A 25,741-nucleotide genomic window follows, 5' to 3' on the forward strand; every position below is an offset into this window, starting at 1 on the left:
TAAATCATATTTCTATCAATTAAAGAAATGCCCAATGCAAGTTTCTCATTCAGGTCTCCCCCTGATGATAACCATCAGAGAAACGCACATTGATCATTTAATAGCCAAATAGAAATGGGAATTTTAAAGAGACAGAAGAGAATCGCCGTCACAGAAAAATGTGCAAAAGATCCAATGTTTCCCTTTTCGAAAAACTTGGTCAATTGTTCCTGTAAGTGAAGCTAGCAAGTCGATTGTCATGCTAATAATTATTCAAAGTCCTTCTGTTATGGTGTAGCTGGATACCGCCCAGTTGCAGTCCCCCAGTCCCAATGAATATATGAATGGCCAATGACCCATACTCACTTTCCGGCACCTACAATGACAAAAGGGGAAATGGAATCAGTCCAGTTGGACGAACATATGATCGGAACCTCCCAGATTCCCATCTCCTAATCCTCTGGATAACTTCCTCAGCCAACCTCAGGGGAGATGCCTCAGTGGTAGCCCCTATCCAAAAGGAATGCCCCCCAAACTCTGCACTAGTCAGCCCCAATATCTCCAAAGCCATGCAGAAAACCCTGATAAATTGGAACCTGGAGAGGCAACTGGCATTCCCGTGAACTAACAAAGGACCCACGCCCGAAACCTTGGTGAGCTTAAACAAAAAGCTCAGCCCAGTCAACTTCCCAGACACAGCCGAGGAGGAACAGCCCAAAGCTTCCCAGAACCAAATTAGCTGTAACAAACCTTGCACACGCTCACCATCAGACCTAACCCCCTCCCCCCGAGTTGCCTCTTGAATTTCAACCATTCACTCCATGCCTTGTCATAACGCTGCCAAGTAGACTCTGACACCGAACAGACTGCCGCGGACTGCCCTGCTGCATGGGTAGAAACAGAAGCCCACAAGGGAGGTGAAGCAAGCCTCACGGCTGCAGACCAGTGGATCTGGGAGGCAAGGCCTGCACTCCTGAGCCTAGGAGGACCGTAGGTTCCCCTTGCGGGGCATAATGTTATGGTGGCCGAGTCCACCCCTGGAAACCTCCACTACTGCCGGGAGGGGAGGCGGCAACAGCCGCGAAGGCCTGAAGACGATATCCATATCTAATCGGTCCATATGTCTTGAGTTTCTTCCTTTTGATTGACTTTAGCAATGCCTATTCTCTCCAGAGACCAAGCTGCTCTTTTAGAGACTCCTGCTTTTTTCTTAAACCTACCAATCTCTATGCCCGACAGGTTTATAAACAATTACTATAAGATTTTTACAGGTCTGATGCCTGCTGTTTGCCTAACGCATGCTCACAAAAGTAGAAATTTTTATTGAGAGGCCTCTTGGTGACCGAGGCAAGACCTTTTTAAGACTTTGGAACAAAACCACCCAGTACACGTATAAAAATTTAATATAACCTGGGGAAGTGGACCAGGATAATAAGATCAATGAAGATCTTGTAAGGCCTCAGCCCTGAGGGCAGAGAGGACAGCTTCGATACCTATACACTGGCTGCACACAGCACTTTAAAATCAGGTATACCCAGCGCAACAACCAGAAATTACCAAGTTGTTACCAACTGATAATTAAGATGGCTGCTACCCTGTAAGATGGCAACCTATTTATACTACCCCATCCATCTACCCTCTTACTACTCCACCCACTGTCCCAGGACCACTTTACCACATTCCTCTGTATACACTACACTCACATGTCGCTGTTCTGCCTAGGCCTTGCCTTGCTCCTCATGGTCTTGAGAGTGCTAGTAGGAAACAATATCAACTGTTTAAACATGATACACATTACTGCAGAAAATTAAACCACTGGGACTAAACTCTTATCTATAATGATGCTTTATGGCAAGAAAGTTAAACAATATTAATATAAGCTGAATAGGAACAGTCTGTGGGACCTATGGATAACTGGAGTGTTGTACCCATAACAGGTAAATGTCACTCTCAACTGATGCCCTTTGTTGGGGGGCAGTTTTAACCATCAGGAGAGCAGGACAGGAGCAGCATAAGGGTGAGGAGATCCAAGTGCAACTCTGCTGGCACGTGGTAGATCAGGACATTCTTCCAGCCCCAGGCCTGTGAGAGGGCCAGCATCACTAGTCTACGGACATGGGAGCCCACTGGGATCAAGTCCTTCCCCTTCTCAGGGTAAGCAGAGGGTCGAGGTGGTAGGCGCCTTTTCACTTGTGTGGTTGATGCAGGCTGACTTCAGAATGTAGCTTGTACAGTGTGGATGCCTGGAGGGGTCCCTCTCCATCCTGGCAGAACTCTTTCCCAAGATATCTCTCTCTCCATTTTAGCGTGATTTTGGCAAAGAGTCACTTACACAAGTGGTCAAAGGCTTACCCGATGCGCTCCTCAAGGAGGGCCCAAGACACTGCGGTGGCCATCTTGGAATGGCATTCAGCCCCACAAGATGATATGCTTATCTGCGCTGTTTGCAATTGATTTGTAGTTGTGTCAGTTTGGTACACCAGTGGGACCGGGATAACCACCACCAGTCAAGATGGGGGGGTGAAACAGGGCCCAAAGCAAGGAGTAAGTGCAATCAGTGAAGGTGCGTCCGTCTCCTCCAACCTGCCACTGTAGGCCTCCGAGACCATTTGAGCTAAGCCCTTGGTAGTCTTCCTCCGAAACGCGGATAGATCATCGGTATGGTTGAGGCAAGTAGTGTAGACTAGTCTGCCATTGAAAATTGCGTTAAATACACCCGCAATATGTTCGGTTTCGGGTTGCCAGTTGAGAGCACCTGCTACACACGTCTGCCTCGGTTGGCTGTCAGACCCCTTTTATTTACTCTTTTTATGTAAACTTACACTTTTGAGATTTTGAATAGCTATTAGCTGGGCAATAGGCTTGCTAGCTTCAATTACAGCAACAACTGACAACTTTTGTTCCATAAGAGGATGCATTGGAGCTTTCGTAAGCATATTTTTCTGTGAGGGCAACTAGAGTTAAGCATAATAGGCATGACGTTTCAGGCTGTTGCTCTAAGCCAACCATGAATGCCTCATTTATAAAAAGGCACAAACCTCTTTTTTTTAATGGGGAGCTACTGATTGGCTTAGAGAGTCAGCAGACCGCTGTAGCCAATCAGTGGAGCCCCTGCACAGTGGCACTCCGCACTTCCTGTAACTCGACTTTGAGATCTGCTCTTGAGAAAATCTTTGTGATTAAACTGTTTGAGAATGGTTTAGCCTCTTAAGGTAACAGTGTGCACACTTAGATAAAGTTGTTATGGTTACCAGAGTTTCCCATTAAGCTCAAATACTACAAAAAAGAGAGAGGGATACATTGTAGCAGAATCCTGAGTTGGGAGTCCTGGTCGCTCAACTGATTAGTGAGAAAAAGTACATATTCCTAATTTTTTAATTAGTTTATTAAAAAAAAGTTGACCGTCAGCCAGAGAGTTATTAGCCATAAGTTAGGCCCTTGAAAGCATAATGTTTTCCAAGTTATACATATCTGGCCTATATTGTTGTGTCCTATCAGTAAGAGATTGAGCTTGTGTTTAGAGAATGCAAATCACAGGTAGGAACAGACATCATCATTCTTTGTCGCCAATGTAATGATAACATTGTAACTTCTTCATTTCTCTGTTGCAGGGCAAATCAGTATCTAACAAAAGGGATTCTGTTGCTTATACTTGTGCTGCTTGTGTTCTCGATTTCATTCAACTGGTGAGTATAGTGGGATCTGAAGGCTTTACCATTTGCTTAGCTGCTTTTCCTCTCAATAGTTCAGTAAAAGTGGTTTGATCGATTGTCATTCGTTATCTTTAAAAAACCCAAAGGTAAATGACTACTATCTTCATCACATACCATAAAAAAAATATATATATATCCATATCTAATCTGTCCATATGTCTTGAGTTTCTTCCTTTTGATCGTCTTTAGCAATTCCTATTCTCTCCAGAGACCAAGCTGCTCTTTTAGAGACTCCTGTTTTTTTCTTAAACCCACCAATCTCTATGCCCGACAGGTTTATAAACAATTACTATAAGATTTTTACAGACGGTCTGATGCCTGCTTTTTGCCTAAAGCATGCTCACAAAAGTAGAACATTTAATTAGAAGCCTCTTGGTGACCGAGGCAAGACCTTTTTAAGACTTTGGAACAAAACCACCCAGTACACGTATAAAAATTTAATATATCCTGGGGAAATGGACCAGGATAATAAGATCAATGAAGATCTATAATAATGATAAACATTACATAGCGTAATACAGTTACAATAAAAACAGAGTGAATGGTGTTTGGACACTGTATTACGCTATGTAATGTTTATTATTATTATAGATCTCCATTGATTTTAATTCAAATCACAGATTTGTATAGGCACTCTGCTATTCAAAATAGGTGCTGGTGCCCAGGTAGCCCACTCCGAATACCCACAAGATACATATATACAAACATATGATACCGAACTCTAAACTGGTAAATATAAATACAAATTACCACATAGGTACTTATTCTGAGATTTTATTGAATCACTATGTTAGAAAGCACAAAAGAACTCTATTATACAAGCATGGTCAATACAAATAGTTATATATATCACAGCCACCTTGACCACTGTAATTATCCTAGACACACCAAATATGGCTAAACAAACCCCCCAAAAATAATCATTTCGACAATGTTAGTAGTTTTAGTGCTTAATCGCACTATGTGGCTGATAGCCCACTCTAGAATCAGGATCAAATTGCTTCCTAACCAGGAGACCAATGATATAACTTTCCAGTCAAAAAAATATAATAAAAAAATAAAAAAAGGAAAAAAAATAAAAAAAAGCCCCAGAGAACAAAAAACTGCAAACAATAGTAGGAGGCAAAAAAAATGTATTTACAGTCCTAGTGTGTACACACCAAAAAATATTGGAAAGGTCTCACCAATATGCTGGTCAGTGTTAGTCCTGTAAAGGTTGAAGTGTTATGGATCTGAAGTGGATCCAAACACTAATCAAGGGAAAGACTCCTCTCTGAATCCTGCAGGCTGTGCACTTGAAACCATTCGTTCTCCTGTAGGAAGTAAATGTAAGGTTTTTCAACCTAGGTCGGTCGGTGGGGTGCTCAGACTGCGCGCTCGGGACCCGATAGTTCTTTCGATGGCCCTGTAATCGTTTAGCCATATTTGGTGTGTCTAGGATAATTACAGTGGTCAAGGTGGCTGTGATATATATAACTGTTTGTATTGACCACGCTTGTATAATAGAGTTCTTATGTGCTTTCTAACATAGTGATTCAATAAAATCTCAGAATTAGTACCTATGTGGTAATTTGTATTTATATTTACCAGTTTAGAGTGTGGTATCATATGTTTATACATTGATTTTATTATCCTGGTCCATTTCCCCAGATTATATTCAATTGTTATACGTGTACTGGGTGGTTTTGTTCCACTTTCTTTGCTTTTTACTTATTAGTTGGGTGTCTGTGAGGTACACCTGGGAACACTTAGTTTTCACGTATATCCAATTTCTTTCTTTAGTGTGTATATATTTTTTGCCTGTTTCACTTTTTAAGACTTTAACTGATTATCCAAGCCATCATTTTGTTTGTTCTTGCAAATGTAATAATTACATGAACATTGACATGGTTTTTTCATCTTCAGGTACAACGTTAAAATCAATACCTTACTATTTCCAAGCTATAATGAGAAGTAAGTAGTTTTTCAATTCTGCACATAAAATATATCTTTTTTTTTATTTATTTTTTTAAATTCTTTATTTTTGTAGTGTCAAAAAATTACATCAAACTCGCAATGCCACAATAGCTAATGCAATCATTTCAAAATAGACACTTGTATGGCATTTGATAAAGCTGCACATTTTTACATTATAATAAACATGCTAGATCTACGTAGGAATATATGGTAAGGTGGCAAGGCATAGGTTAACATGCTTCAGGTACAGATATTTCCCATCTCAAAATATATCTACAGGCGGGTGCATGCACTTCAATCTATCTCCCAATGCCCAAATACACCTAGCCTGCAGTGCCACTGGGTTTAGATTATTGCTTCAAAATTAACATAACAAATTAACAAAAATGCCACCTGTTCTGTGTTAGATAAAGAATAAGTCAGGCCAAGAAAGGCTAGCAAGGCAACTTATCCGTTTTAGGAAATTAAATAACGTGAATATGAGTATTCAGTTTGCTGACATAACACTGGATGCAAATAGCATAAAAGAGACATGTGGGCTGAAAACACAGTAGTAGTTTGTTACTAGGTGAACATGTTGCCCAAAGCCATGAGATTACACAATTCTTTCTTTATGTTAGAGTATTTAAAATAAACAGTGGTCGCTAATTATGCTTAAACATGAATAGGCTATACATGACATGGACGTTATGCAACACTAAGTAGTAACAAAAAGGAGAAAAACTTAGGTAATATATTTCAGCTCCAGGCTCTAATATAGCCAGCTTCTTCGAACCGCGGATCAGGAGGCTCTGAGATTCCCAATATCTTTTAGCATCGATTGCTTCAGAAAGAGTTGGTCTCCGGCGAGATTGCTGCTGTGCTGCATGGTGGTTGTTGCTTGAGGTCTTGACAAGCCGCCATCTTAGGTGAGTATTGCATATGTCGGCCAGGGAGGCGCGTGTTGCGGGCAGAGGGTCCGGTGGTTCTCTTGGTCCCTTCGCTCTCCAGCCGGGGTTCACTGCGTGCCCGTTTTGCCCTTTGGTAAGGTCAGCGGCTTGGTTCTAATTTGCCGGAGCGTTTGGTTAGGTGCTCTGCGCCGCCACCATCTTTGCTTGTGGGACCTGGGTATTCAGCGCCCTTTAGTCGGCCCTTCAGTCGGCTCGGTTTCGTCCCAGTGGGGACCGGGATGACCCCCCCGGCCCAGAGGGAGGGGGACAGGGCCGGCGAGCCCCCATCCTTCTAGCGTGTGGCAGTGTGGTGGGGAGACAGGGCAGCGAAGTCTCGTGCTTCCCATGGGGGGGTCCGAAACTCCCGATCTCGGGGATCCGCCACCTCTACCACAGCTGTGTGGGTATTGTCAGGCTCCGTTCAGGTGAGATTATCTGCTTATTGTGGCTTAAAGGCCCGGTTCCTCCGGAACCTCTCCGCCATGCGAATCTCCTGTTCACAATATCCATAATTTCCATGTCTGTACACTATAAGGGTTTTTTATTTATCATATGTGTGGCGGACTCTGCCAAACACGCTTCCTAGCTATCACCAGGACACAATCAGCACTTCAGTCACTGAAGCTTGGCTGGGGACTCGCCATTGCTTCCCACCCTGTTCCTGGGTGCTGGGTCCAGCTTCCAGTGGTCAAAGCTCTCCTTCCAGGAAGGTATCGTCCCCTCTGCTTATTCCGCTGCAGCTCTGCTTACAGCAATTATAGGTATTTCCTTAATAAAGGCAATTGCGGCTCTCTGGTCTAACTCTCTTGCTTTATGCCAGGGCTAAAGGGATCCTGCAACCAGCAAACAGGTCCGAAGACTCTGTCACTGGGATCCCTACAAATCCACACAGGACACAAGTTCCAAAAGGAACTGACATGCAAAACTTTATCTTCCTTGGGACTAGCTCATATGATTATTACATCAAGATAGCTGTAAAAACTCAATAAAAATGCAAACAGTCAAATCACATTAGACAACATACAGGAACTTATAATAACATAATGACATATTTATAAAGGGATGGGAAAGACAATAATTAACATAAAACATATCTCCTGCCTGCAGAAATAGCAATATGCAAATATACCTGAATATGCAAATTAACCAGCCTCGCTATTCAGGTAGTACATATTGCTGTTGCTATCAACAGAGGGCACTACACAGGCTCCATAGCCAAATCCACATGGTTGGTAGCAATAAACAGCATACACACGCACACATTATAAACAATTACATTACTCACACCCTGTAACCATAATGGGTACAGGGTGACAAAAACATAAGAAAAGTTCAACAACCAAAATAAATAGTCTGTCTGAAGGTCCAGGTGATGGTGACTACTGTCACCTATCTTCCCCCCCCAAAGGTAGACTAACCTCCTGCCGGTCTATACCTGAGTTAGTCAAGAAGCCCGCCCAAAAACACCCAGTTAATCTGGTAGCCTCCTGTGCCATACTCTGTCCTGGTAAGTCCAATTTGCCATGGGTGTAGCGTCCGTCATTCCTGGTGTCTCCTGATACCAGGCACTGTTGCTGGGGAGTGACATCAGTTGTCTCAACTGCGTGTAGGGTATACTGCTGCTGGGGATAGAGACCAGTTGTCTCCACTCCCAGTGATGCTTGCTGCTGCTGGGAAGTGAGACCGGTTGTCTTTACTTCCAGTGATGCATTCTGCCGCTGGGGAGGGAGACTGGCTGTCTCCACTCCCTATGACTCTGGCTGTCTCCACTCCCTATGACTCTGGCTGTCTCCACTCCCTGTAACTCCAGCCGTGGTTGGTAAGAGGGACCGGTTGTCTCCTCTCCCTGTAACTCCAGCCGTGGTTTGGGAGAGGGGTCGGTTGTCTCCTCTCCCTGCAGGGTACACCTCCGCTGGGGAGTGAGACCAGTTGTCTCCACTCCCTGTGACTCTTGCTGCTGTTGGGGAGTGGGACCGGTTGTCTCCACTCCCAGTGATGTCTCCTGCCGCTGGGGAGAGAGACCGGTTGTGTCCACTACCAATGATGCTTGTTGCTGTAGGGTAGAGGGACCAATCATCTCCTCTCACTATAACTCCAGCTTTTGCTGGGGAGAGAGACCAGTTGTCTCTTCTGCCTGCATGGTACACTGCTGCTGGGGAGTGAGACTGGTTGTCTCCACTCCCAATGATGCATGCTGATGTAGGGTAGGGGACCGATCATCTCCTCCCCCTGTAAATCCAAGCTGCCGCTGGGGAGAGTAACCGGTTGTCGCCTCCCCTGCATAGGTCCTCTGTTCCTGGACCACCATCTCGCCCTGGCTATCTGGTACTTCATTTCCCACTCCATTGTGATGTCAGCTGTTGCCTCGTCCATGGTTGCCAGGATGGTGTTTGCTGAAGGATCCGGGCCATTCCTAGCCAGCTGTTTCTTTACCTCCACCACATAAGGAGTGCCTCTGTAGGAAGACAGCATGTTTGCTTGGGGCCACCAGTTCTCCGATCCTAGCCCTTGTGACTCTTTTCCAGACAGGGACGCTGCACGGACGCTAGCGCTACCTCTTTTCAGGATCCCAACCCACCGGTGTCCCTGTAATGCTTCCCCACTTGCCAGGAAGCCATCCCACCGCTGCCATCACTTGTGGCAGAACGCCTGGTACCCCGACTGGGTGCCTCCGCCAAACACACTCCTTGCTATCATCGGGACACCATCAGCACTTTAGGCCCCATCTATTGCATCTTGGCTGGGGTCTCGATATTGCTTCCCACCCTGGACCAGGGTCCCAGGTCCAGCTTCCAGTGGTCAAAGCTCTTCTTCCAGGCAGGTATCATCCCCTCTGCCTATTCCACTGCAGCGCTGCTTACAGCAATTATAGTTATTGCCTTTACAAAGGCAATTGTGGCTCTCTGGCCTAACTCTCTTGCTTTATGCCAGGGCTAGAGGGATCCTGCAACCAGCAAACAGGTCCGAAGACTCAGTCACTGGGATCCATTCAAGTTCCATCCCATGGGTTCCCTATTAAGGGTTAATAAGTATATAGGGGTGTATACAAAAATACCCCTCTCTGTCTCATTGGAAATATCTTTGCCAGAAGCTCAAGGAAGCAAGGTGAATTGTCAGTGTAGGACCCGCTTAGGGGGGTCTGCCTTGATGTTGGCAGGCGGGGATACCCTCCAATGGCCATTAGAGTAACTAAATGACCTCCATTTGTTTAAATATGCATAGGTATTAAGGAGAGAGAGCAGGTAACTTTTTCTTTGGTTTTTACTATATATATATTGGGGCTGATGTGTACTGTGGTCGTTGCTGTCGCACAGGAGTGATGGGAGTGAGCGCAGGACTTATCTTTCTGTATTAAGTTCCAAAAGGAACTGACATGCAAAACCTTATCTTCCTTGGGACTAGCTCATATGATTATTACATCAAGATAGCTGTAAAAACTCAATAAAAATACAAACAGTCAAATCACATTAGATAACAAACAGAAACTTAGAATAATAAGAATATTATTGTATTCTTATTTATTTATTTTATTCCCACCTTTTGATAATTTGAGTTGATTCATCCTTTTCATTCTATTAAAGGAACACTATAGTGTTATGATTACTAAACTTTATTCGTAAAAATATAGGAACCCTCAGCCACTCTACTCCTTCATGGCCTCCGCTCGGCAAAGTAATGGGTTAAAAAAAAAAAAAACATTACCTGATTCCAGCTCCTCAAATCCCCTGTTACCGGTACCATCCACCCCCAACAAACACTTCCTCTGACTCGGCAGAGTTTCCCACGCCTATTGATGCCTTTCTTTCAAGCGCCAAAAAACACAGAACAGAACGGGGCCTACAAAGTCTCGACCTACTCCATGGCACTGCCACTGATGCAGACACCCAGCACGTGTTTCCTACCACAACCCCCAACGTGCAATATGGGGCGAAAAACACAGAAACCCCCACCCGGAGCAGTACCTGATACCAGAGACATAGGTACCATGCTTCAAAACCAACCATCAACCAAGATGGCGACTGCGGATGCCACAGCAGAGTCGGCCCCCCCTAGATCCGCCTGAAAACAGTGGAATGCTCTCATCACGAGAGCTGGGACTGGCAGTCGCCACCCACCTTGACTCCCTGACAGGAAACCTTGCCACAAAGCAAGATATCCAGACTCTCTTGCAAGACATCCAGGAGCTGTGGGCAAAAGACCTTGCTGTGATCAGAACCGACGTCCAACAGGTCATGGACCAAATTCGGGCCACAGAGGAGGAAGTCATGGACCTCCACACCAAGGTCTCCAATATCAAAGACTCATTTTTAAAGTTCCAATCTACCCACCAGGTACTCACCTCCCACATATCCAACATTGAAGACCGCCTCAGGCGTAACCATGTCAAGATCCGTGGGATTCCAGCCTCCATCACAGCAGAAGAACGGTGTTACCTCCCCCGGGGGCAAAACGGTTCAGCATGGATGGGCCATATTGACTTCCTGGTGCACCCCAGTCTTCCACTACCACTCCATGCAATGTCATCCTCTTCTGCGCAAACTCCCTAGACAAGGGGCAACTAGTGGCAGCAATGCAGGGAAAAAACCCCTATACGTTTGAGAACTCTCAGCTATCTATTTACCAGAACCTGACCAGAGCCATCTTGCAGTGGCACAGATCCTCTCACCAAATTACAACCCAACTACGTTAATCGGATATAGGCTACAGATGGAGGGCACTGAGAACATTGATAATACCCCATAACGGTACAAAGCACAGAATTGGCTCAGCAGCGGAGGCACCGGCACTCCTGAAAGCATTGGGCCTACAGGCACCACCAAACAACGAGTCTCGTGTACCTCACATTTGGGACCCTTCCACCCTTTATGCCAAGAGCTGGAGGTAATACTCCATCGCCCACCTGACTGCACCTTGTCCTATTATTACTTTTGCCAACGCTACTGAGTTTTTCATGTTATCTTTTTGTTTTTGAGCTCGGTTACGTGTTTCTACATTCTTTTTTTTTCTTTACATATGTCATAGCAATCTCATCCCAAGCTCACAGCCCACTGAAAGATCTGCAGAGGATTGACCCTGAAAGTTGGCCACATGCCCATCCCCTGCCCTAGACCACGCCATACCTCACCGCTGGCAAGCATTAAACTCCCCCCGGCTGCCTCTTTGGTAAGGGACATAGTTCATAGGCTACATCCATGTGACACATACTCTTTTCACATATATACCAACAGCCTACACTTCCTGAAAATTCATCACGATTCTAGAGCCATACGTATTATCCCATGTTATTTAATACATGAATGGCACCCATCCTGAGCCTTCCATGATCCCATGCTGTTCCTAAATGTTAACTCTTAAGGCTGATAACCTATCCAATATTCTTAACCATTACAAATGCCTGTTCAGTCTCTGTGATGTAAATTTTCTCTACTGTGTTTAAAATCAACAGCCTGGGGGAGGGGGGGGGGGGGCATGGCCTGACCGCAGAGCAGAGAGGACGCTAGCCATAACAGCTCCCGCTGAATAAGGGGTGGAAAAAGCCATATTTCACCCACAAAATGGCAATTTTCTGACGCTGGAAGGCCATCAAGCAACTGATGACATCGAGGGGAACAAGATGACACCCACTATGCGACAATTCAGGCAATGTTCACCCGAAATGCTCATGAGGCCTACAAGCATGGTAGGCGCGGGAGAGGCCCATGTAACCCCCCCCCCCGGACCGGCGGGGGATATCCCAGTCAACCTCCACACCTTCCCCGAGCAAAATAGTGAGAACGCTATCTCAACTCGGGGTCCCGAGCCAACAACCAGTGAGACTTACAAAATGGCGGATGCCTTCCTCACCTTCGACCCACGCGGTGCATGGATTGAAACGAAGCTCCAACTGAACAAAATCTTTGCCTCCTTTTGGGAACAATGGGAGGCCCGCATGCAACCTCCAGTGCCGGTGACTCCACCCAACAACCTACCTCAGGACCCGGCTTGGGTGGCCCAGCAGAGGAAGGCAGCAAGTGGCCAGCACCAGCAAGGAGCCTTCTTGGGGCCATACCGAAGGAGTCTGGCAGAGAGAAGAGGCAGACCAAAGCCAGCTCAATGGAGAGGTTGGAGAAAACGAACAGCACCTCAATGGCACAGATGCCACCCCAAGTCATGCCAACCCCTTCGGGTCCTCAGTCTACAAGGGGACGTATCCCTAATCAAGGCTATCAACCCTGGGTACTCACCACTCAGCGACGCAGTCGACTACATGCAGAAGAGTCCCGAGACTCCGACCAGACCATTGGAAGCTGACGGCCAAGTGAGGAACTCCTGGACTGTACCGGAGTCTGGGGCTGTTGGGGTAACTTGGAGGAGACCCAGTATTTTATTACACCTCTGGGCGGGTCGCACAGAGCAATGGTCATAGGATAAACCTACCCCCCCCTTAATATAGGGCTTTATGCTCCTCAGGCTTTTTGGCCAGTATAGGGCAGGATCTCTACGCCAGCACCCCCCTTGTCAACCATTTCCATTTTGGAGGCTTCTCTATGTTTAGACCTCACCAAGCTGATGTTTGGTGGAGGCGTGAAATGCAGATCTGGGAGTTTCAACTGGTGCTGGATTCCAGGTAAGTAAAATACATTTGTTTGCAGTTTTTATATATAAGATATATAACTGTCACATATATTAGATAGATTATATATAAGATATATGACTGTCACATATATCACAAATGTATAATAATGCAGTTGTATATAAGAGAATGATTGTCCATGTTGTAAAATGGTGGTGGTGACACCAACGATTAAAGACTAATGATAGTTAGGAAAGTGTAGGTTCTTCGATTGGCCATCAACGGAACATAACAAAGTATAGCTAAACTTTTCAATAGTCTATAACACATGCCTACTCTGCCCCCTCCCCACCCCCCACACTCTCCTTTTCCCCTCCCCAGTCGTAAATACCTTCTTATGACTGTTCCATCCCTATTCCTCAGGCCTTACTTCACAATCGACTCAGTGAAGACTGCATTTTTTCTCACCCAATTACCTCTTCATTCCCCTAACATCTTACCAATAGCTTATCTCTGTTAACTCTTTCAGCCATCACCTCCGAACGTCCCCTGCTACCTCTTGTCTCAAATCCCCATGGTTTCCTTTAGATTGTAAGCTCACGGGCCATCTAGCCAAGCACTTTGTATAAAAGAGCTCCAATGGCTAGATATCAGCTTACGGGCAGGGCTCTCTTACCCCTTGTGTTTGTATGTGTATATTGTACGTTTCTCAACTAATTGTACAGCGCTGTGGAATCTGTGTGCACTTTATAAATAGCAATAATAAATAAATAAATAAATAAATAGCAGACTATAGCAAAATACAGTAGAACGTAATAGAATATAACAGGTATCAACAGACTGTACTGCATAACAATGTACCATAACAATGCACCTTAATATAACAATGTATAGTAAAATGACTGAGTATCCTATGCATTTCGTCACCTATGCACATGTACGTATCTATGAAACCGTGAATATATGCATCCGCAATTGTACTTAACTGCAAACCCCCCCTTCTTCCTTTCTGTACCCCAACCGGAAACTCTTTTAATAAAAGACAAGTTAAAAAAAAATAAAAATAATGTGCATAGTGGTAACGAATACCATAAGTGGAATATTTGCAGTTTGTATGAATTCTACTAGAAATAAAAAATTGTTTTGGGTTTAAAAGGTTTTTTTTAAATAAAACTAATTTTCTGATTTCATTTGCTTCCTGTTATTTTATCACTTTATAGAAAATTATTGCTGATGTCATTGTACATTTGTTTAATATCCTATTTCATTTTTTTCCCCCAACAGCTATAACAGTGTGCCTAAGGTGGACCAAATAAAAGAAGCAAAACTTCTACAACGGTAACTTAACATCAGATAACATGATGCAAACAATGATATGATATACTGGGGCAATCACCAAGAGTATTGTTCAATTAATTGAATTATGCTAACTGATTTTAAATTGGGATTTAAAATTGTATAGGGGTCAGGGATACAGCACTTCTTAATTTGATTCTCTGCAATTTTAAAATATCCATTGCTCAGCATTGATGTTCCTGTAAAGATAGCAGTGCTCGTCTCTTCATTGTAACTAATGTGGGACCTTAGTTTCTTCTGCAAATATGATAAGGGAACTGAGCTCTTGTGGGTCCCCCCAGGGAACTAGAGTCCTGATTTATATATTTATACTGTCCACATTTCTATGCACTTTTTTTTATTACAAAAGTAATATACAACTAATTTGATTTGTTTGATGTGATGTGAGCATCAGTGATTTTATTCATTGTTCTGACACATCAACAGGGTTATTTATTAAATGGATACTATAGTCACACATCACTATAGTCACTGTGGTGTGTGCATCAGTGATTTTATTCATTGTTCTGACACATCAATAGGGTTATTTATTAAAGGGACACTATAGTCACTGTGGCAAACAGAACCTTGCCACAGGCTCTTGGAGGTCCCTGCTAATATACTTTAAAAAGGCTCTGTTCGTGCAAATGGGATCATATGGTTCGGGAACCGAACAGCCGCACGAACCAGAGACCACCCGGGAGCTTGTTAAGCCCAATTGATATTTTGTAGCAATTTCCACCGCAGTGTTCTAAGTGTTCGTCTGGGTTCCGTATGAACGACCACGAGGTTGCGGCCATCTTGTTCCCGCAAAAGCAGGCATCGGTGTTTGGGCATGAATCTCATAGAACTAAAATCGGACACAGAAACTCCAGAACACCGCTGAACTTCCATCATCGCCTGCGTTCGGTTCTGCCCCACTTAGAAAGGCACTGTTCTGTGGAAACGTTCCCACGAACAAGGAGAACAGGCTACACAAGTAATTTTAAGTATTTTGTTTAGTGTTTTATATGCTTTTGTGCTCCCGAAAAGAGACCGACCGTTAGCCCTGATTCCCTATTTGCACGGTCGGTCAAATAAGCGACTTCCAGGAAAATCCCGAACCCCTGAACCGATCTGGGTGATTTTTGGATATCTTGGTCACCCAGATCAGGTCTATCAGGGGATGTGATGGTTGTGGAGTTTTCATGTGTTTTGGGGGTGCTTTTGGGGTTTGTTAAATTGTATGTTTTTGTACCTGAGAGATAATTGAATTATATGTTTGTGTAATTATCTCTCAGGCACAGGGGAGGAGTGTGTGGAACGTTTGCTTGTAACTAGTCTCCTCTCAGGTCCAGTGAGGAATGCCACTGGAATGTGTATCAGGAAACCCTTTGATGGGGATTCACATAAAAGGCTGTGTGTGGCTGCCATTAAATCAGTTCCATGTCACCCTCAACTTAAAGCATCGTCTCATGTGCGGAGGGATCAGGTATATTCACTGCTGATCAGGTATATGATCCCTATATAATCCCTTGTATTATAACACAGTTCTACTTGCTATACTCTCTGAATTAGGAGAGGTCTACCCACTGGAAGCTGGATCCCTGACTTGGGTGCAGAATGTTTGGAGGACAGTGAGACCCCAGCCAAGCTGCAACGCTGGCTACGGGGACTACAGTGGTTATGGTGTCGGGTGGAGTACATGGAAGTTACTTGGAACCTGTGACTGACAGAGGCAACCAGTCGGGGTGCCAGGTGGTCCGCCACAGACACCAAAACAAATTTAGGAGTTACATCACTTTTTTTTTTTCTGTTCATGCAGTCGTAGCCACACCTCCCCTGGCTGTGAATGACACAGCCTGCATGAAGACACAATGGTTTCATTTTAAATCAGATATAAATTACTTTAAACTTTTTTAACTCCTGCTATGTAAATGTAACTTTAATTACATAGAGGAGGCTCCTGTAAGCAAACTGTTAACAGAGCAGGATATAGGAAATTCGAAATTGAACATAATTTACAATACAGAGAATTGAGCAGTGACTGCAGGGCAAGATCTGTACACCAAACCTGCTTCATTAAGCTAAAGTTGTTTTTGTGACCCTTTAAAGTAAGAACTCAAGTAACAGAACTGAAGGCACAGCCTTACATTTAAAATTCACTTTGAATTCTCACAATATTGAATAACACTGTAAGTATTCTTTTCATATTGCTACAAACGTAGTTTATGTGATCAGGGCTAGATTAAGAGCCCATTGGGCCTGGTGCTGACAATTATGATGGGCCTAATCACAGAGTCTTATTGGCAGAAAACACTAAACCAGTTATACCTCCCAATCATCATGTATCTGGTGCTGGAGGGAAACTCAAAGGATACAGCTATCAGAAAACACATACCCTATGCTAATCTCTCGCTTTCATCTTTCAAGTACATCCATACCCCCTAACAGCAGTCTCTGGTGAAGAAGGATTTTGGTGGGTGGGGTAAAAGGGTGGGCCACTGATGTGAGTCACTTAACCAGAACCGCCCAAATGGACAAACATGCCCAAAAAGGTAGCGAGTCTGCGCGAAGAATAAGATGGTCAGCCTGGCATGAATGCTCGTCAAGTTGCCTGCCAATCATGCAGGATTACCAACCAAGGGCATACTGTGCAGACGGCACCGTGAGCTTGGCATATATGCATCTAATGATGCGCTAGCCTCCAAGTGGCCACCCCTTAGATGGCCACTGGAGGTGCTTCCTGGCTCAGGGCTGCACAGTAAGCAGCCCTGCCTTTAAGCATCCCCACGCTCTGCATGGGGACGCTGAATTTTCCTCATAGAGATGATGAGGAGGTGCTGATTTGCCAAAACAGCATTTGGCCCCACCAATTTCTGATTTTAGCCAATCCAATGCTTTCCCCATGAGAAAGCATTGGATTGGCTAAAAAGCAACACTTTTGATGATGTCACCAAGGGGGTGTGGCCAGCGCCGGCAGACCCGTGGTTAACTGAAAATGAGTTTTAACCTATTCTGAGGAGGCTAAGGGGGGAGGGAGCGGGGCAAGCCACCTAAATTACATGTTTTCACTATAGGGTCAGGAATACAGTGTTCCTGACCCTATAGTGATCTTTTAACTAATGTCACTGTCAGCCAGTCCACACAAGATTTGTTCCTCTACATCCCTCTTAAGTTTCCAATTTAAACAAGAGCATGTGATGAGTAGTGTTATACAAAAAATAAAAATATACAATTAAATCTATGGCCTATTCCATAGGCATGGGCCTGGAGCTGCTGCTCCATCAGCCCCACATGTGTGTGATGTTCATTTTACTGAAGGCACAATTTGTCTATTCATTGCTAAAATTTGTTACAAAACTAAAACATATGGAAAATACCACCAACCAATATATGTTTACACCTCATTTATACTAATCATAGATTTAAATCTTTATAAATATTCATTCAATTTTTGTTTGTGTTTTCAGAATGTTGTATGAGAAGCCCCGAGCTATCAACCCCACGTAAGTTTTATGTATTCAAACTTTACTATGATTTTCTATGTTGTTGCTACGAGTGTGGATAGAAATTTGAAACGCTGCACAGAGATAAATCCCTTTGCTGACGGAGCTGTAATTCCACCTCCGATAGCATCATTAGTCAGCTCGGGACAAAGTTCAAAGCTGGCTAATATTATTTTTGCACAGAATTAGCGCATGCAATTCACAGCAAACACAGCATACTGGTACCAAGCATCCAATGGCAGAACTGTCCCCCTCCACAAAGAAACCCAGGGAATCCCAAACATTGCCCCCTCAAGGCAATCAGTGATCCAACCTGGGGTTCCGCAATCAGTCCTAAACACTAAACAGAATAAAAAGAAGTCTGGGCAACATAAACTGTCAGTAGAGGTTATTTTATTATGGGAAAGGCACCATACGTGTGCAACATTTTGGTTATGAAGCCTATGTATAATTAAGGCTTCAGGGAAAGTTTCAAGCTATTTACTAGACCAGGGAGAGGCAACCTTCAGCACTCCAGATGTTGTGGACTACATCCCCATAATGCTCTTACAACTATGATGCTGCCAAAGCATAACATCTGGAGTGCCGAAGGTTGCCTATGCCTGTACTAGACTGTAGTTCATCCGAATTTGGTCTGATCAGATGATCGGTTAAATACTCGAACTCCAAGTCAAAATGTAACCGAATCTATATTTAATAAATGTAATTTATATTTTTACTGTTTTTTTTCTTCATTTGGTTACTTAATCTGTGAATCAAATATTAGGAAACTGTATATATATTTCTTACTGCAAAATGTAGACATAATAATATATTTAAGTAAGATGTTAACACGTTAGCATGAATGATGCTTTTTTTTTATTATTAGTAATGAAATAAAAAAAGTTTTTTTTCCCAGCTAAACAAACATGGCTTGAAATGCTTTCAGCATGCTGTGATCTGTTGCCAATTGATTAGTTGACTTAATAAGAATGGTTAACAAAATCGATGGAAAGCTCTATGAAATTCATTGCAAAGGCAGCTCTGCTAAATGCAACATAAAAACAATTAAAAACAATATTCCTGTACTTATTTGCATATTTCCCACAGCATTCTTGGATTATATCGTTAAACATTGGGGTCAAATGTAACTTTTAAAAACAAATAAAAACAAGTTCCCAACATTTGTGGGAAATGTTTGAGTTTTGCAGTATTGAGTCTGAAATATCATTCAAAGACTGAATTCAGTAAATCAGTAAATCAGTGATATCATATATAGATTCTGTATTTACATACAATATCACAGGAGAACTGACGTGGTGACGATGACACCGTGGCTTGCCCCTATTGTGTGGAATGGTACTTATAACAGTGATATATTGAATGCCCAGTTCCAATTACGAGGAGTCCGCATTGGCCTTGCAACTTTTGCCATTAAAAAGTAAGTAATAACAATTCAACATACTTTAATATAAAATAGTATTTATTTTCTAAAATAACAGATTACATGGTGGTAAGCCTTTGGTATTATGTGGCTAATTTATAAGAGCCTGACGCCATTTGTTACTGCTGTCACATCACAATTTACGAGAAAATGCAATTGAATATCTGTGCCACTACACTGGAAAGAAGTCTTCTACATAGAGTGAGACCACTCCAAGGAAACCGCAATGACATTAGAAATGTTTTGTTTTCCCAGTTTTAAATAAAAACAGTGTGTTTTTTGGCATACTTTGCAAAGCAAAATAAGGTGTAAGATTTTCTACAGAATTATGATGAAAGTCCGCAAGAGGGACTGAAATGTTGATCTTCTCTTAAATATTTCAATAAAAGTTACGTTTTAAGGAAATCTGAGAGTGCAGCCAACTGTTTCAATTGCCTGGATACTGGAGCCCTGGTGATGCACCCGGTCACATAACTTTGAAGCCTGAGTGCAAGGTACAACAGCTATTACATATATATATATACATACATTTTGATAAATTTCTTCTTCTAATTCAAAATATTAGTTCTTTCAGGGTAATTAAATTATACAGTAAAGCATACGCACATGTAGACAGAGACAATCTTACTGATGCACACAAATAGGCTCATTGACAGACAATCTCAATGACACACACAGACAAGGTTACTGGCACACACACAAATTTAGTACAGACAAACTCTGATACACACACAAGTTTACTAGAGACAAGCTCACTGTCACACACACACGCTCACTACAGACACACTCACTAATGCGCACACACTCCCCCTACAGACAAGCCCATTGATACACACATGCTGCCTACAGATTCAATACAGACAAGCTCACTCACACACACAAACTCACTAGCAGGTGCACACACACAGAGGCTCCCTCACTAGCAGATGCGCGTGCACACACACAAACACACACAGATGCTCGCTCGCTCACTCACTAGCAGATGCACACACACAAAGGCAGACAGTCACTGACACCGAGGCAAACATCCACACATACAGAGACAGGCAGACAGTCACACACACAGGATGACCGTCACACACACAGGCAGGCAGTCACACGCACGCACACAGACAGTCACACACACAGGCAGACAGTCACACACAGGCAGACAGTCACGCACACACAGGCAGACAGTCACGCACACACAGGCAGACAGTCACGCACAGACAGTCACGCACAGACAGTCACACACACACACAGGCAGACAGTCACGCACAGACAGTCACACGCAGAGAGTCACACACAGGCAGTCACACACACACAGGCAGTCACACACACACAGGCAGTCATACACACAGGCAGACAGTCACACACACACACAGTCACACACACACAGGCGGTCACAAACTGACACACTGACCTGCTTCTTACCTCCACATCCCTTGGAGCTCCTGGAGGCTGGTTGTTGGGGAAGCAGGGACTCCTTCCTGCTTCCCATGCTGCAGTCAGCCAGGCCCCCACCGCACGCTAAGCTCCGCCCCGTTGCACAGCAAGCCCCACCCTGCCGCATGCTAAGCCCCGCCCCGCTGCACAATAGGCTCCGCCCCTGCCACAATTTTTATTTTTTTTAATGATCCCGGGCGGCCATGTGTGAGCTGTGCCGGCCGCCTGGCTCCCCCTGCTCCCATGGGACTCTGTGCGGCTGCACAGCTCAAACATGGCCGGCCGGGATCACAGGAGCCTGATCTCTGAATGGGGCTGTCAGCCCAACCCCAGGTGCTGCAGCCCACCGGGAAATTTCCCGGTATCCCGGTGGGCCAGTCCGGCAACTATTAACTAACATAACAACTATTAACTAACATAATTAGCAAGCCCATGCATACAGCATGGTAGGCGCATGTAACAAATCATTGACATAAAATATATATAGGGCGTAGGGGTAGGGTCTACTTGGAATAGGAGAGAACAAATATGGTCATGTGCCAAGACTACATATGTGATATTCTTGCATGGTTATGTGCAAAACTACGTATGTGATGTCTTTGCAACGCACAACGGTCTTATCATTCAGACAAACAGAAATGAACCCTATCAGTTTATTTGTATTATTGAAGCATCCTTCACAATTTTTACCTTGATGAAAAACAATTGAAGCTGCTGGGGCTATAATTTTCTTAGATTTAAATGTAATAGTGGGGAACTATATCAGATTAGAAATGTCAGAGTAGTATTGTAAATTCTGATATCATCTTCCTAGTTGATTAAAGGGACCCTCCACTAAACAAACAAAAAATGCATACTGCTACTGTTTATTGATATATACCCCCAATGAAAATGTGTATGCAGTTTATTATGCATTTTTTATTGGAGCTATATTTAACCCCTTAAGGACATATGACATGTGTGATATGTCATGATTCCCTTTTATTCCAGAAGTTTGGTCCTTAAGGGGTTAAATATAGCTCGCAAACGTTGCAGTTTTCTATTGTCTGACACTTTTTGCAATCTCTCCTTTTCTAACCTGGCTGTCTAATCACAGACTTCCCAACGCAGCTCAGAGATAAGTGTTTGCAAGGCAGGTGCTCTAGTCTAAACCAGTGTTCCTCAACCTTCTCCTCAAGGCACACCTAACAGTATAGGATTTAGAGATAACCCGGGTGTGTCTAAGGTGTTTAGAAAACAAACAAAAATAAAACTAAAAACACCGTAGACTCTAAGGTGTTTTTTCTTTTCTTTTTCTAAAAACCTTAGACACACCCAGGTAATCCCTAAAACCTGGACTAAGTGTGGGTTGAGGAGCACCGCTCGAAACTATTGCTGCCTCTTGGGGGACATCAGCGCTTGGTTTAGGTAAGTAAATAAAGGGTTTTTTAACCCTTTTTTCATGACAGCGGTATATGAATAACAGCCAGAGGGTTGTAACAAGATTAATGTATGTCAAGATTAATGTGTCAAATCTACTGAAATCTGTACTATTTGCAAAATGGAAAGAAAAAGAGGACACACTGTTCACCCATAAAACACTCCAGCAAGCTGAAGTACTTTAGGGATTTGGAATGTTCATTTCATAACAGGAGTAACAACTGATAGCACTCCAGATGTTGTGGACTGCATCTCCTGTAGTGCTTTGCCAAAATGATGGTTGTAAAGGCATTATGGGAAATATATTCCATAACATGGAGTTGCCAACGCTTACCTACCTTCACTTCAAAGTTGGGGCCCTGGACTACTATATTGCTTTACCGATCGCTCCTTTCAATAATACCTGAATATCTTTGAAAACTGAGTTTTTATTTCCTCCATCTGGTTTTTTTCAAACTAAAAATGATGAACAATTTCTTCTTATATGTTTACATTGACTGTATGGTATTTTTTAAAGCTAGGTACTTTTTGAAAACTAGTGGCAGGAATTAAAATATTTCAGTCCATTGACTTGCTAAATGTATTGTGGCGTTATAGTATTTCCAATCAATGACATTGGGATTTAATTCTCGATTTAATGGGTCACAATTTCTATATTTCTACAATATGGAGCTGTGGTGTATATCCCTTAATCATTTATCCCTCATAATGTAGACTATGTTCCCTTTTGATATTTGCTCAATCAAGTAAACTACATTAAAGAATCAGATGTCCCCTTGATTGTATAATTTTATGATCGACTTGTATACACTCTATAAATCCATTGCGGTGAGATTACTGTAGGTATTTTAGAATTGCTAATTAAATCAAGTTTGATTTAATAATATTTTGTAGTCGGTGAAGGTTATAACTAACCCTTGCTCCCCCTTGTGGGTAGTATTGTGGTTTCTTTTGGATTCTTTTGCATTTAAGTAAAGGGTTATCCCCTTTGAACCCTCATATTAGGATTTTTGGGGGGCATACTTATTCATCATAGGAGTCCTGTATATCAAACTTGTTCAATATTGTATATTTCTTTATAGCATGATCACAGTTATTTTATTTCTTTGTAGTAACCTTTTGTATTTGAAACTGATTTCTATATCTCTTTCCTTGCATTTTAGATATGTAGTGTTTCTCAAAAATTTCATTGAAACGGCTGAAAAATTCTTCATGGTAGGATATAAAGTCAACTATTACATACTCACTGACCGAGTCGAGGAAGTACGCCAGTACAATTTTAAACTTGGTGAAGGGAGACAGTTATTTATTCTGAAGTCTCCCACGTACAAAAGGTGGCAAGATATCTGCTTCAGACGAATGGAGATGATTCGTAATTACACTCGTGACAGATTCAGCAATGAGGTTGACTACCTGGCTGTGTCAGACATTGACACACTGTTCATGGATGATGTTGGCGTAGAGAGCTTAAGTGATTTGTTTGGAACCATACATTTTGGATTTTATAACGCACCTCGACAACAATTTACTTATGAACGGCGGCCAGAGTCTAGAGCCTACATTCCACCTGATGAGGGGGATTTTTATTACGCAGCAGGTTACTTTGGGGGTACAACAGAGGAAATATACAAACTGACCAATTACTGCCATAATGGCATAATGGCAGACAGAGAGAAAAATATTGAAGCTCTATGGCATGAAGAGAGCCATTTAAACAAATACTTTATTTATTACAAACCGACAAAGCTCCTTTCACCTGAATATTTATGGGACAGATCTATGGGTATCCCAGGCTTTCTTAAAAGACGAAGATTTTCTACTGTTCCAAAAAACTATAATGAAATAAGATTCAAAAGGTAAATCAAAGAAAAACGAATAGCCAGTCAAAACTCTTAACATTTAAAAAAAAAAAACGTTTTGCAACATTTCTCATATTATCCTTGACACCTTTGTCCTACCTCCCATATACTAAAATAATTATTTTTGTTGATTACTGTAGAAATATAGCTCTCTTTTTGTCCCTCCCTCCTAAACTTCAGTATTCAATAGCACCATGCATATATCACCGGAAAGTACTGCAAAGTTATCGGCAGTAATAGTTCACCTATTGGATTTCAAGAGTAAAAACCTGATAAGTACAAGTCACAGAAAACACTCCACTGAGCTAAACAAAAGCTCTTGCAGTGTTGGGATTAACATTTTCAAAAAGTTTAGAGTGTGTTGACTAGAATGAGAGGGTCCTAGCCTCTCTACTTCCCGTCAGCGGCGTAACTAGAAACCCTGGGGCCCTGGTGCAAAAACTGCGCTGGGGCCCCCCATATGCCCCCACATGTACCCGCCCCCCCCCACATATGTATGCACACATACATACATACAGGCACACATACATGTAGACCCACACATACATACAAGCACACACACACACATACAGAGACATACATACAGACACACATACACTAACACACACACATGCAAAATATTTAAGTCACCCTCCTGTTTCCTACCTTTTAGGTGCAGTAGGGTGACTTCCCTGGGGTCCAGTGGTGGCTCAGCTTGATGGGAGTCCGAGTTCCCACATGGCTTCCGGTGTAAGTTGGGAGGAGTGACAGGGGCAGTCACTTCCTTCCAGCGGCTTACATCATTACAGGGGGCACGGTCGCGCTGACCTGGCCCCCTGGATATTCATTGCCATTGGGTGGCCCTAAGAGCATGGGCCACCGGATAGGCCCCTTAATGTGTGGCCCCGGCGGTTCTTCTGCGCAGGCCGGGGCCGTGACACATGGCAGTGGGCACCTGGTCGCAGGGGTCCACAGGGCAGCCTGGCCCCCTGGAGTGACAGACCCGGTCGGAGCAGTGACCCCTGCGATCGCGGTAGTTCCACCGCTGCTTCCCGTAGTAAGCAAATTCAAGGCCAATTATGACATTTGTGGAGATTTGCACAAAGAACTGTAAAAGTAAGCATTTTTGTAATATTTCATTATCTTGGATTGGTGCTTTAGCTTTATTAAATGTATTGAAATACTGAGCAATGTTGCCCGGTGGACCCAAGGTAAGAAGTTAAAATTGTGTGACTTATTACATTGGGTACCACCAGGGCACCCCCAGCACCTTAAACATTAAAGTGTGCATTATCGGTTATGGTGTTTGGAACGTTATTTTCAATATACAAAATTATGCAAAAATGCTTCTTAACACATTATGTATCAACTAATATTGGCGCCCTTGGTAAATATGAAGAAACAGGGCTGTGAAATTTGTCTTTATTGTTTAAACATTTGAACTTTTGTTAAAAAAAAATACACAAAATACTCTACAAAGTATTGACTAAAAGGGTGGTAATAATTGTGTCACACAAATATTTCACAAATACATATATATATATATATATATATATATATATATATTCAGCAAATGTTTAAAAAAGAATCATGGTTATTAAAATATTTACGTTGCCTTGATGTTCTTGAAGCTGGTATGTCAGAGGGATACTGTCACTTCCTAACAAGTTTAATATTACTTTT

The 25,741-nt window shown here is 43.0% G+C and overlaps 2 protein-coding genes across 2 annotated transcripts in view; both read left to right on the top strand.

Annotated features, from left to right (window-relative positions):
* Window positions 1-3,619: 3,619 nt before the first annotated feature.
* Window positions 3,620-25,741, top strand: part of LOC134573205 (histo-blood group ABO system transferase-like) — a 196,678-nt gene continuing 174,556 nt past the window's right edge. Inside the window, exons 1-3 of the mRNA XM_063432787.1 lie at window positions 3,620-3,665; window positions 5,598-5,645; window positions 14,415-14,468. The gene's annotated coding sequence lies outside the window, so the exon portion shown is untranslated. The remainder of the gene's footprint in view (window positions 3,666-5,597; window positions 5,646-14,414; window positions 14,469-25,741) is intronic.
* On the top strand, window positions 14,420-24,080 carry LOC134573204 (histo-blood group ABO system transferase-like). Its single transcript, XM_063432785.1, has 4 exons — window positions 14,420-14,468; window positions 17,918-17,953; window positions 19,239-19,373; window positions 23,384-24,080. The coding sequence occupies exons 2-4, from the start codon at window positions 17,919-17,921 to the stop codon at window positions 24,078-24,080; spliced, it is 867 nt and encodes a 288-aa protein (XP_063288855.1). The 5' UTR covers window positions 14,420-14,468; window position 17,918.

Source organism: Pelobates fuscus, chromosome 9 (genome assembly GCF_036172605.1).
Source record: "Pelobates fuscus isolate aPelFus1 chromosome 9, aPelFus1.pri, whole genome shotgun sequence".
NCBI lineage: Eukaryota > Metazoa > Chordata > Amphibia > Anura > Pelobatidae > Pelobates > Pelobates fuscus.

Excerpts from the sequence above, each read along its gene's own strand:
- LOC134573204 (XM_063432785.1), top strand. The coding sequence starts at position 17,919 with ATGTTGTATGAGAAGCCCCGAGCTATCAACCCCAC. Across the intron at positions 17,954-19,238 it reads CCCCGAGCTATCAACCCCAC|GAGAACTGACGTGGTGACGA; the intron begins GTAAGTTTTATG and ends ACAATATCACAG. Across the intron at positions 19,374-23,383 it reads GCAACTTTTGCCATTAAAAA|ATATGTAGTGTTTCTCAAAA; the intron begins GTAAGTAATAAC and ends CTTGCATTTTAG.